General features: G+C 35.4%; 2 protein-coding genes across 7 annotated transcripts; one reads left to right on the plus strand and one right to left on the minus strand.

Moving 5' to 3' along the window:
* The first annotated feature begins 352 nt into the window (after nt 1–352).
* On the plus strand, nt 353–6,028 carry LOC113319661 (pentatricopeptide repeat-containing protein At4g20770-like). Of its 5 annotated transcripts, none has more exons than XM_026567912.1 (5): nt 353–3,120; nt 3,553–3,735; nt 4,465–4,959; nt 5,187–5,234; nt 5,679–6,028. In XM_026567912.1, the coding sequence occupies exon 1, from the start codon at nt 497–499 to the stop codon at nt 2,846–2,848; it is 2,352 nt and encodes a 783-aa protein (XP_026423697.1). In that variant the 5' UTR covers nt 353–496; the 3' UTR covers nt 2,849–3,120; nt 3,553–3,735; nt 4,465–4,959; nt 5,187–5,234; nt 5,679–6,028. The 5 variants fall into 5 exon arrangements, with proteins under 5 accessions (XP_026423697.1, XP_026423695.1, XP_026423701.1 ...); XM_026567910.1 differs by having other exon boundaries at nt 3,578–3,735; XM_026567916.1 differs by having other exon boundaries at nt 3,578–3,735; nt 4,465–4,677.
* Nucleotides 6,029–8,460: 2,432 nt separating this feature from the next.
* LOC113319690 (protein ASYMMETRIC LEAVES 2-like) lies at nt 8,461–11,783 on the minus strand. 2 transcript variants are annotated; one of them, XM_026567939.1, is made up of 3 exons: nt 11,256–11,783; nt 9,459–10,191; nt 8,461–8,685 (listed from the first exon to the last, which is right to left on the minus strand). In XM_026567939.1, exon 2 carries the CDS (start codon nt 10,139–10,141, stop codon nt 9,509–9,511), a length of 633 nt encoding a protein of 210 aa, XP_026423724.1. In that variant the 5' UTR covers nt 10,142–10,191; nt 11,256–11,783; the 3' UTR covers nt 8,461–8,685; nt 9,459–9,508. The 2 variants fall into 2 exon arrangements, with proteins under 2 accessions (XP_026423724.1, XP_026423718.1); XM_026567933.1 differs by having other exon boundaries at nt 8,461–8,694.
* Nucleotides 11,784–12,583: the final 800 nt, after the last annotated feature.

Below are 12,583 nucleotides of genomic sequence, written 5' to 3' on the forward strand. Positions count from 1 at the left end.
ATTTTGATCTTATTATTTCTCTGGCTTCTAAGTACCTTGCTCACGCTATAGTTTATCCTTCATATTTTTGTATAACCAAAACTTCCCTCTGGGTTGGGTATCTAGCGGATGGGTGATAAATCACCCGCATCCAACCTGTAAAAAAGATCGATTTACGGGTTGTGTATCCACCCGCTATAATACGGATTGGTTTGGATAAAATATGTGGATGTGGATGTTTTTGCTCATTCCAATCCGTGGATTCGGACCAAACACCTACCCAAGATAATGAACTGTTCGATCTTACATCCTAAGCCCAGCTAATCGTTTAACCTGAAAGTCATAAAAGGTCAATCCAAAGTTGACTCCTCTCCAACCTAACCAATATGTTTGTTCAAGGAGTTTCACTTCAACATCAATGGCAGAATCATTACTGGGCATTTTAAAGACCCAACCTTGCTGATGAAGTTCTACAAAATTTCTTCTAACATCTCTCTGTTTCCTTGAAACAGATGAAATGGAAAGCAAGGTAACATACATTGCCAATCTCTTGCAATCATGTATAGACAAGAAAAGTCATATTACAAACAAGATACTACATTGTCAAATTTTAAGAAATGGGTTATTCGGAGATATCTTTTTATCAAACCGTCTAATCGAAACATATTCTGTTTGTAAGAATCTGGAGTCGGCACAGAAGGTGTTTGATAAAATGCCTAGTAGAAATGTGTATACCTGGAATGCTATGGTTGGTGGATTATCAAAAGCTGGTAAAGCAGAAGATGCATATGATGTTTTTGTGAAAATGCCTGAGAGAAATGATGTTTCGTATATTACAGTGATTGATGCGCTAGTGAGGAATGGATATGGAGAAAAGGCGCTGGAGTTGTATGGTTTGATGAGAAGACAGGGTTTTGTTGCGTCTCATTTTACGCTTACTAGTGTTTTGAGTGCATGTGGGAGTTTGGTTGAGGGTGAAGAGGAGGGTAGGAAATGTCATGGTTATGTTATCAAAGTTGGTCTTAACTGTAATGTGTATGTTGAAAATGCTCTGGTGGGAATGTATGCAAAATGTGGGAGTATTGTGAATGCAATTCGTGCTTTTGATGATATGTCTTATCCGAATGAAGTTTCGTTCACTGCTTTGATGGGTGGACTGGCACAGACAGATCGATTTGATGAGGCACTGGAAATGTTTGTGAAGATGCATAAAAAAGGTATTCGGATTGATCCCATCGCTTTTTCGAGTATTATTGGTATTTGTGCTAAAAGAGAATCGTGTTTTCCAAATGAGAATTCTGTGTTCTCATCTCGTAATTTTTATGGACAAGGTGTACATAGTCTTATAATGAAAGTTGGGTTTGAAACAAATCTTCATGTAGCCAATTCATTGATCGACATGTATGCAAAACATGGAGATATGGTAAATGCTGAGATGCTTTTCGCTAGTTTGGCAGTAACGAATGTTGTTTCTTGGAATGTTCTAATAGCTGGTTATGGATTGCAAGGGAAAGTTGACAAAGCTCTAGAAATGGTATTATTGATGGGTTGCCATGGTCTTGAACCAGATGAGGTCACCTACGTAAATGCTCTTTCAGCCTGTGTCAAATCCGGGGACCTTGAAACTGGTCGTCAAATGTTTGGTAAGTTATCAAATCCAAGTATAACGTCATGGAATGCTATTGTTTCTGGCTATTCCCAGCTTGGAAACTATGGGGAGGCAATCAACTTATTTAGAGAAATGCAGTTCTTAAATACACGACCTGATCGAACCACCATAGCCAGTATTCTCAGTTCGTGCACTGGAATGGGGCTCCTTGAGTATGGCAAGCAGGTCCATGCTTTTTCAATCAAGCAGAATCTCCATGGTGACATTTTTGTTTCAAGTGGATTGGTTGATATGTACTCGAAATGTGGTAATATTAAGACAGCGATTTATATTTTTAATAGAATGCCGGAACGGGATATTGTCTGTTGGAATTCAATGATTACTGGCTTGTCTCTCCATTCTTTTAATCCGGAAGCTTTTACCATCTTTAAGCAGATGCGAAAAAGTGGCATGATCCCAACTGAATTCTCTTATGCAAGTGTGCTCAACTCCTGCTCTGGATTGGCTTCTTTATCTCAAGGGAAACAGGTACATGCTCAGATTACAAAAGATGGATATACAAATAATATTTTCGTAGGAAGTGCTCTTATTGATGTCTATTCAAAATGTGGTGACGTTGATGGTGCCCGTATATTTTTTGATAACATGTTAAGTAGATCTATTGTTGCTTGGAATGAAATGATTCATGGGTATGCACAGAACGGATATGGAGATGAAGCTGTTAAACTCTTTGAAGATTTAATTCGATCCAGCGAGAAACCTGATTCCATAACATACATTGCAGTTTTAACAGCATGTAGCCATTCTGGGTTAGCTGACATGGGAATGGAAATTTTGGATTCCATGCAACGAAACGTGGAGCCACTGGTGGGTCATTACACTTGCGTCATTGACTGTTTAGGTCGAGCTGGGCGATTTGTTGAGGCAGAAGTTCTTATTGATAAGATGCCATATAAAAATCATCCTATAATATGGGAGGTTTTGCTTAGTTCTTGTAGAGTTCATGCTAATGTAAATTTAGCAAGAAGAGCGGCAGAACAACTTTTCAAGCTGGACCCACAAAACTCGGCCCCTTATGTGCTTTTATCCAACTTATATGCATCTTTAGGAAGATGGGATGATGCATCAGCTGTTAGGCAACTAATGTGTGAACGAGGGATTGAAAAGAATCCGGGTTATAGTTGGATTGGTTGTCGGAATGGAGAAAATGCTTTTATGTCTGAAGATGATCTTAATTTAGTTACTGATATAGTCAGATGAGTAAATAACAGGACAGTACTATCCAGGGAAGTACAAGAATGTATCAACAGATGAAACTTATACTGCCGGATGTAGATATATACAATAAGCGGCAAAACATCAGCTCTCTTTTTCAAGTCTCCAGGAATTATGCAATTTTCATAGACTCTGGGCTGTCTTTTCTAAGAAGATTCAGAGTGTCGCTTGATTTACTTAACACAAAATCGCAAGATATATGGGAATTTCGGTTAAGAGCTTTTGAATAACTCAGGCATCTGACAAGTTTGTCTACGGTAAGTTGAGTTGGCTGTATCTGTTTATTTACTATCTTACATCTCTCTTTATGTCTGGTGCTTGTCATATCATTTTGCTTAAATTTTTTTAGTAAATTAAGAAGTAGGCATACCTTTGACATGATAATCTCTTTTGATGCTTTGTAAAGCTTAATGGTACCTATATTCTGAAAGTTCCCTAGTAACTTCTTATAGAGTTAGATATTGTCTATTCACACTTCAAAACCTTCCAATCAGGTTGGTGACCTGTAGGGTTTACTCTGTAGTAGTTCTCTATTAGTTTGTCCAAGAACGAAAAAATGTGCTTGAATTAAACTCATCACACTCTTATCAGTTTTCAGTTGCTGGCTTGAGGCGTTCTTCCCAAGTTTGCTTTTTTGATCGATTTGTCCGTTTGACAAATCCTTTTACTTGTTTTCATGTGCTAATTAGGCTGTGCTCCATCATTGTCTTCCAGAAAGATAGCCACATTCTCTCTTCCAGCTTCGGCATCAGATATATCTCCAAGAAACTCCTGGAAAAGCATATTGAACTATGGCTGGTCACAGAAGCTCAAGTATGATGACAGATCCTCGTCTTGGAGTTGGTGCGCTATCGTTTAAGTCTTCCATGCTGGTACACATTCTATATCCTCCTCTCTCAATTCCCTTGTAGAGTTCAAGTACATTCTTAAGTTCGCTTTTGCAGAGACCTCCTCGTTAAAGTGAATGATGGTCTACCGTGCCTACGGAATCTATGAAATAGATCGATAATTGTGCATGTATATAGATATATTTAAGTAATATGATACACTGAGACACAGTAGATTTTGTTATGAACCACAAGATGAAGTTCTTAAGCTAGTTATCTAGTTCTGTCTACCTACATGTAAATTTCGAGACCTAAGTTGCTAATGATTTTGTCTTTTAAGGCCTCTTGGATAGCCATTTCTGCATTAACCATGACATGCTGACATAAATGAGTGATGTTACTGGCTTACTGCTGAATGTTAAATAGAAATGGATAATAACTCTCTACTATACTTCTGAATTTGGAAATTAAGACAGTAAACCAGTGTAAGCAAACTGAGGATTTTTCAAACCAAGAAGTCTAACCTTCTAAGTAGTAGGAGTTGAATAATTATGTACGGGTAGTTTTATCCTTACTTCAGTCTGCCTGGTAAAACGATCTGATATTGTTTGTTTAGGTGTATCGCCTGTGGGAATGTTATAAATACAATTTTAGAGTAAAGGAAATAAGGTGTTACGAAGTTTACAATTTTGGTTAAATTTTATTTAGGATGTATTACATTATAAAATACATCCATGTTTGAATCCTTCTTCCGTTCTTCTTCCGGCTTAGTAGGTTGAAAGTGGGACTCACGCTTACAACCAGGCAAGTAGCAAGGGGCCAAGGGCGAAGAACAAGTCAGCGCAACCATGTTGACATCTGGTACACGTTACACAGACCAGTTAGCCAGTCTTCTATTTTCTCTCAGTGTCAGGCTGATAGACATTTGATCCTCAAACAATATATCATTTCAAGTTTCAAATATTTCTATAGAAAAACAAAATAGAAGTAAGAGTTTTGTTTTCCTTGTCATCTGGCTGTTGTTTCTTGTTCTTTGTTTCTTTGTTTTTGCCATTTATACAGCTGGGGACCAAAGAGAAGACCTAATGAATGGTCCTGAATATACTTCCATAACGTATGAAGTACTAGATATCAATACTTAGTGATACACTGATACTTGATGCACATTCTTAGCAGTGTTCTGTATTTGAAGAACATCCAAAAGGCCGTAAAGAATAGAGGTTACCGGCGGAATTCCTCATCTGACAGTCTCTAAAATCTCTGTATATGGTACATATGTAGTATAATCTACAATGATTAATTGTATGATAATGAGATAATCCATATATGCATGTGAAGGGCAATTATGACTGTCATGTTGCACTGTAGAGTGCAGATAGTTATATGGAAACACCCAAGGGAATGTGTGATTGCTTTCCCTCTAGCTTATCAATTTATAGGGTTCCACTGGTTCAGTATCAATCAATTAATATTGGTATGACATATTGTAATTGCAGGAAATATGTTGATGGCACTCATTCAAGTCTGCACCAGCACCATAGTTGGTAAATACATTGAAAACCCAAGATTTATGTACTCTTTATGTTCCATTTTATTTTTGGTTTTTTTATCAAGGGAAATCCTGGTGAAACATCTCAGTCAGCATCTCACTAAGTTAGTTCAAAAGAAGCAGCTTTGAGGGAATAGTTTTGTTTGACAAATTTTTGTTTAAAATAAATTAGAAAAACACTGGCATGGGGCATCATATAGTGAATGCATTGTGTGAATTGAATGTTAGCTAGTGAGTGATGAACAGTCTTATGAACACTGAAAAACTGATGGGGTTTTATGTTTTGGTTGGTGGATGTGTGGGTGGTGGTGGGTTTTTTGAGTTTTGTTATTTGAGAAGGAAAGATGATGGATAGACAAAAGGGATGTAAATTAAATGCCATTTGCTTATTCTTTCTCTTATGTATTTTCCTTGTCTGTTTCCTGTTCTTGTGTTTTAGGAAAGTGTGTTTTGTCAAATTTCAAGGAATGATGAAGAAAGGGGGGTGGATGGATGGTATAGTCAAGGATGATGGGTCCTTGGTCTTATTCTCTCTGAGGTCTGGAGAGGACCATCAAAAACAACACACATTTTACAGAGAGAGGGAAGAGAAAGTTTGTTGCAGGAGACAGTAAGTAGCATGGCAGGGGGGAGTGAGAGAGGAAGGAGGAGAAGAAGAAATGTCTGATAATATTCTGAATAGTCCTCAAATGTTCTCCTTGTGTTGGCATTGTCTAATAAATGCTGCAAAATGGCATTCAATTGAATGAAGATTAAAAAATAAAAATAAAAAAAATAAATGAAATGAAATTTCTTGCAATTGTGTCATTGTGGGGTCAGTCAGAGGGAGAGACACTGTGAGATCATCCCTCAGCTGCTACTGCTGCTGCTGCTGTGGTATTCTGATGCTGCATAAACGAGAGTACTGATTACTGAGACTACAGAGACAACCCGAAATTAATGCTTACTTCTGAAATTTTTGCATAATCTTTTTTCTTTCTTTTTTTGAAATTTTGATTTGGTTTGCGATGAATATATTCCAACAACATTCAAACAATCCCTTTCATTTCGACCCACCCTCTTTTGATCCCTTTACCATGTTTTGCTCACTCTAGCCTAATACAACAAAACCAAAAACATCAGGTCGACTAGTGGTCAATCCTCAAATGTAACCTTTGGATTTTTGTGTATGTATGTAGTAAAAATCATTCTTCAAAAACAAATCGATCCACTAAACTATGACACTCACAGCCCAAATGAAGCAAGGTTCTTGGAGAAACTCCAAATTTTCTCTCCAGAGGTTAGGAGAAACCCATCTTTAAGTGATTCTTTTGAAGAGGGTGACGGGTCATGCATCACACCTGATTTTCCAATTACTATAGGGAGTACATTCTTTGACACTTGCATCATACATGGGTGAAAAAAATGTAGTAGTACTAGTTAGTAAAAATGTAAAAAATAAATATGTAGATACGATTCATTAAATGTGATGATATGACAAATGGGAAAGGAGTGCGAGGTGCATTTAAGGATAAAATCATCATTACAAAAGTACGTCATCATTTGTCTATGACATCTCCCATTCTTTTCTTTTTGACTCCACATATTTTTATCAAACAAGACCTAGAGATTAAAAAGACATGTATATCCCATCAACAGCATCTACCTATAATACAGTAGCTAGGTTTTTATTACTGTTTCTATGTGTTGTTGGGAGGATGATGCTTGATGCATGAGAGAATTTTCTGCATGTTTAGGCTTATAGCTAGCTGCTGCTAACCTTCCTAGCTACTGTATACATTATCTGATCATGCATCTTACTCAGTAAAGGCTTTATTCAGTTTGTTTGTTCTAATTCATTATCTCTAGCTATCCCTTGGTTGCGTCCAACTTTCACAAAAAAGAACACCATGATTTCAAATTAAGATAGTCATTGAGTAATAAATTGCCCCCAATGAATTGGTGTGAGTGTATTGTATTTGTCATTGTGAGATTTAAGTTTATAGATATTTGGAAGATCCCAACAATTAAGTAGAGAAATGAGGAGTAGAATACAGTATACAGTACCATCACCCGTGTTCCTAGTGAGTTTTATTGTGTCATATCTCTCACAATTGGTTCTAGAGATAATAAAAGGAGAGTACAATTCAGGTCAGGGACTCAGGTTCTTTTACTTCTTCTACACCCAATCTTTGTTGACTTCATGATTAGTGATTTTAGCCGTAGGGTTTAGGGTATTTCATCATATGATCAAGTGTAAAGTCCAATAGTTATAAAAGAGTATGTATGCCTATTTATGTAACCTTACATATAATCAAAATTTTACTATGTAAAGTAGGAAAAACATCACTTTATTGGATTAGTCTTGTCAAAATCATCAACCAGTGTTTTGACTTAAAGTTAATAGTGGTCAAACATATGCACAATCCTCTATCCATACTACAAACTTAAGTTTACCGTATTTTAAAGATAAATTTATCTCTTTAATCTGAGTGAGGGTTACCCAAGTAAGAAATCTCACTCAAGAATCGGGTTACTTTATCTAGTTCATTTTGTGTAAATAGTCTGAAGAAGATCAAAACCCTTGTGAGTATAAATGAGAATGCCTTGTGCGCCCATAACCAATTGATATTGAACTGTGTGTATATACGGGTGTGAGGCAAATTTAGTAAGAAGAAATAATATTGGGGAAAAGGAATTTCACCAAAAACTACAAAACAGAAAACCCAAAAAAATGTATAAAGTCAAACATTGAAATGATGAAAAAAATCTCTATTTGTAGTCCAATTTTATACAACTTTTGAGTAAATTGGCCATAAAATTTGTCTTTCATTATAGTTTAGCTATAGATACCGAGTCTTTAAATACAAAATGTAAGACTATATTGAAAAAAGAGCATTTGCTTAGGATTTGGCCTTTTCTATTAGATGAGTAATTTTTGTACTATTGTCAAAGAGATGGATGTAGACATAAGTGATGCATGTCAAACAAGATCTCTCTCGAGCATGCATTGTATTTAGTAGATTACTCAGACTATCTTCCAAATCCAGTATGGCCCTACTCACTTGAATCTTCCAAATTTCCATCATGAATTGGGTTCAGTAAGTAGGTTCAATATTTCAGTGTGAATGAATGGATCAAAATTCAAAAAACAAACAAACAAAAACCTAACATTCATAAAGATTTCTAAAAAAAAAAAAAACTTCATATATTTCTATAAATGATACTTAAAGTGGGTAGAAATAGAGATTGATGACAACAGTTTTGTTACTACAAATTTTGTGCATAAAAGAAGAAATAAGAACTTGAAAAGGAGCCAAGTAATTGTGTAAATATATGATAATAGACCTATTTTTCCTTCAATGGATTTCTGACATTAAGGAGAAGAAGAAAAAAGATAGAAAAATATTAAGCTCATCATCTTCATATCCGTCTTTCTCCCTGGAGACTTCATTCCTTTAGACCATCTGCAATAACTGAAACCCAAACTATTAGTCCATTAGAAGACATGAAGCAACAAAATTGTTCATGACCCAATTACTTAGGCAACACAATTGCATTAAAAAAACAGTAAAGTGTGCTCCTAAACCTTACAATTTAAATTGAAATGCAACATACAAGGTATTATCAAAATAAAAAAGCAATAGCAAATTGTGGGTGCATGGTAGATACTACCAGTCTAGCTACAATATCTTAGGTTTCACATTCATGTTTAGTTTAGAGGATAAATAGAGTCCTAAAATTGGTCAAAATCATGGACATATCTTTTCGCTGTCTGTTGATTTTACAATGCAAAAAAAAAAAAAAAAAAAAATATTATAGGTCAACTTTGATGGAGGAAGGAAGTTATAGTTAGTTGGTGAGTCATATCAAAACTCTAGCTATAGCACCCCCTACATATCTGGTTCTCTGTTTAAATTATAAAACTGATAATGATGAGTTTTTTTGTTTTGTTTTTGACTTTTCATTATCCCTCTTATCGCACTCAACTCCTCTATCAAACATCACAATATTATTATAGCTAAGGGCTAGACAATGAGCAAGTCCTAGTTCAATTCTTTGCTTTAGTATTAGTACTTGATAATTACAAAGTCTTTGCCATATTTGGATTTGTTAATCATATGGAAAAGAAGCCTAATTTAACAACAGCAGGTCTAATAAAGAACCATAACAATCAATAGGCCTAAAACAAATTATTCAAAAAAAAAAAAAAAATTAACAAGAATGAGATTGAACTTACTTGTAAAAGATTTTGATTCATAAGAGCATTAAACCACATAATAAGAAACTCTAAGAAGGTCCAATTCTATCATCTCCTCCAGCAGTTCTTGGTTGATGAAATTGACCTAATTGACCAATGGTTGACGAAACATTCATGGCAGCAACAAGACCACTAGCATCATAAACACCATTACCATCAAAACTCCTAAGAGATTGTTGATGAGGATCTCTAGAGAAAAATTGGTGGTGGTGGTGATGGTGAGTAGGGTCCCTTCCTGTTAATAATCCAATGCCCATTTGTGGATGAGCAGCAGCGGCTGCCGCTGCAAATAGTCCATGTGCAGCAGCACCAGTAATTCCCACATTTTGATACTTGGAGAGTTCAGATTTTGCACAACTAAGATCCATTTGTAATTGACGAAGTTGGTGCTGAAGGATCGAGATAACACCTACACAACCATAGACAGGATCACGCAGACGCATATCCGCTTCGTATGCAAGTGAATTGACAGCATCTTCACGTTGATTTGGATGTAACTCATTCAGCAGTTTAGTTACATTGCTTGCACCAAAGACTTTATGAACATTGGCAAATTTCTGTGGCTGATCAGGTGGGAAGTACGGTGCAAATACACATTCCGGTTGACACTTTCGACGGAGAAATTTGCAAGCAGCACATGGTGAGTTTGATGATGATGCCATATTTTGCAATACCACCACTGAATTTAACAATCAAAATTGGTTCTTCAAACCTGATTCATGAAATGAAAAATAATCAATACACTAGGGTTTAGCAGAGAATTAAAGCAAAAGTATACGACACCAAATAAATCAGAATTTAATTTGGTACATATGTAAATTTTATCAAGAACATGGTCATATTGGTAAACAAAAGGAATAATGAATTTTCTCTGATAGAGAAAAATCAGGGTATGAATTGAATTCTCAGAAGAATAAATCGTACCATGGAGGAGGTATCAAAACAAAGAAGAAAACAAAACCCTATTCTTTGAAAGAGTAGATGAAATTGACTGAATAATCTAGAAGTAGAAATACAACCCCCAATATCTTGTACACAAAGAAAGAAATCAGAGAATGAAGATTTTCACGTACCGTTCAATATATATTTTGTTTGATCTTCAAAGAGAAACAATCAATGATATATATTCTCTAGAATTTTAAAAATTTCAATTGAACTAAATGAGAAACACGAGTATATTTATCATATACAGGTAGGGTAATATCAACAAAATATATACTCTTAACCAAAAAAATTATTTTTTCAAAAATTTCAGATCCTCTCAAGATTTTAGTTTGATACAACTCTTCAAATATCAAAACTGAAATTTTTACTAATAGAATTAGAAAATTCAAAAGTGGACCTTGGGAGAAAATAGGGATTGCTCACTCAAACTTGAGTGTATTTAGGGTTTCAAGAATTTGCCTGGCTGCCGACTTATCACAAATTGGATCGCGTGAAGTGATTATTAATTTTTGATAAATGGGTTTTTCCGTCAATAAATATAATTAATTTCATCGAGCAAAAACAAATAAAATCCATTTTCTTGAAAATATAGAGAATTAAACCCTAGCTCTAATAGGTAGAGGCGGTAGAGAGCTAGCGTATGGATCTTCCTTCCTTCCTCTCTAAACACACGTACATACTCGGAAATATGAAGAAGAAAAAGTCTTTCATTCTTCATTTCTCGGTTTCATGAAAAGGAAAAAAAATCTTCTTTTTCTTTGTTCGTAATTCATTCTCAACTCTAATCGAAGCAACCAAAAAGAAAAAAAAGTCTACAAGAAAATTACACACCTTTTATTTTCTTGACGCGTCTTTTTCTTGATTTCTTCTTCTTCTTCCTCCTCGCGATTGATGAATCAATAATTCAACTCTTGGGTTCAAGAAATAAAAAGAGAGGTGAAAGAGAAATAATGATTCAAATAGTACTGAATGATATGATGATGACTGTAAAATTTTTGTGGAAGTAGTATCTGTCTTGAGCTTAATAACAGGCCGGGGAGTCAGATAGATAGATAAAATGCAATCTCTTCTCCTATTTTTAAGAGGGGATATTTCAGCAAGATAAAAGGGAAGCACACACACAAAGGGAGCAGAGTAGTAGCAGTAGCACCCGTATTAGTAGAAGTAGTAGTAGAGGACTCACTCAGAGAGGAGAGATTTCAGAGAGAGAGAGAGAGAGAGAGAGAGGGAACTCTAGAAAGTAGCAGAGGTGAAGCATATAAAGATGGCCTCCTTCTCTTTGAAAACCAAATCACGGCTAAAAAACAGAGAGAAAACGATGATGATAGTGAGTGATATAGAATGAATTATGGGTATAGAGATTGATTGAGAGAGAACAACAAAAAAAATTAAAATAATTGTGAAATACTATTAGTATCAAAGATATGGGACCCACATTGATGAAGAGGAGATGGAGAGTATTTAGTACTGCAACATCATCACTACTGATGAAAAATCTTAGGGAGAGAAGAAGGAATGCCAAGTGAAATGATGTATTATGTGTATCACTGTTCAGGCCCTCAGGGTATTCGGTTTGGGTTTGTTTCTAGCTAGCTAGGGTTTCGGTCAAAATTGTTGAGAACAAGGTCAATGTCTAGTTTACTTGGACACCTGATTCGGGTGGAATTTTTACTGAGTCAATGGTAACTGGAACAATAAGTGAGGAAATCCCGTATAGAAACTTGAAAGTTATCTCAATTGATGATTTGAATATCTTGGATCAAGTGATTTTTCACGAGAAAAATCTTGCTTTTTTTTTTTGTTATTTTCGGAACTTTATTATTATTTACATAAAAGGAATATTTTATGAGATCTCCAAATTCCTAAGCACAAATTCGATCAGCTGATTACCTACTTGAGAATCAGGTTTCTGACCAACCGAACTAAACCCAATAGTTCATGCAACATCTTCTTTCCAAAACAATTTTAGGGGGTAAATTTTTTAAGTCTAAAGCTATTTGATCCTTCAGCATTTTAATATTTCATTGTTATGCAGACTAGGTCATTCTTACTAGATGAATCACACCCAAGAAACTGTTTATTTACACTGTCTCAATATCACTTTTTGGCTGAAATATCAGTTTTAAAATTTAATTTCATAAAAGAAAGATGATTGTCAT

The sequence above is a fragment of the Papaver somniferum genome, chromosome 1 (genome assembly GCF_003573695.1).
Source record: "Papaver somniferum cultivar HN1 chromosome 1, ASM357369v1, whole genome shotgun sequence".
NCBI lineage: Eukaryota > Viridiplantae > Streptophyta > Magnoliopsida > Ranunculales > Papaveraceae > Papaver > Papaver somniferum.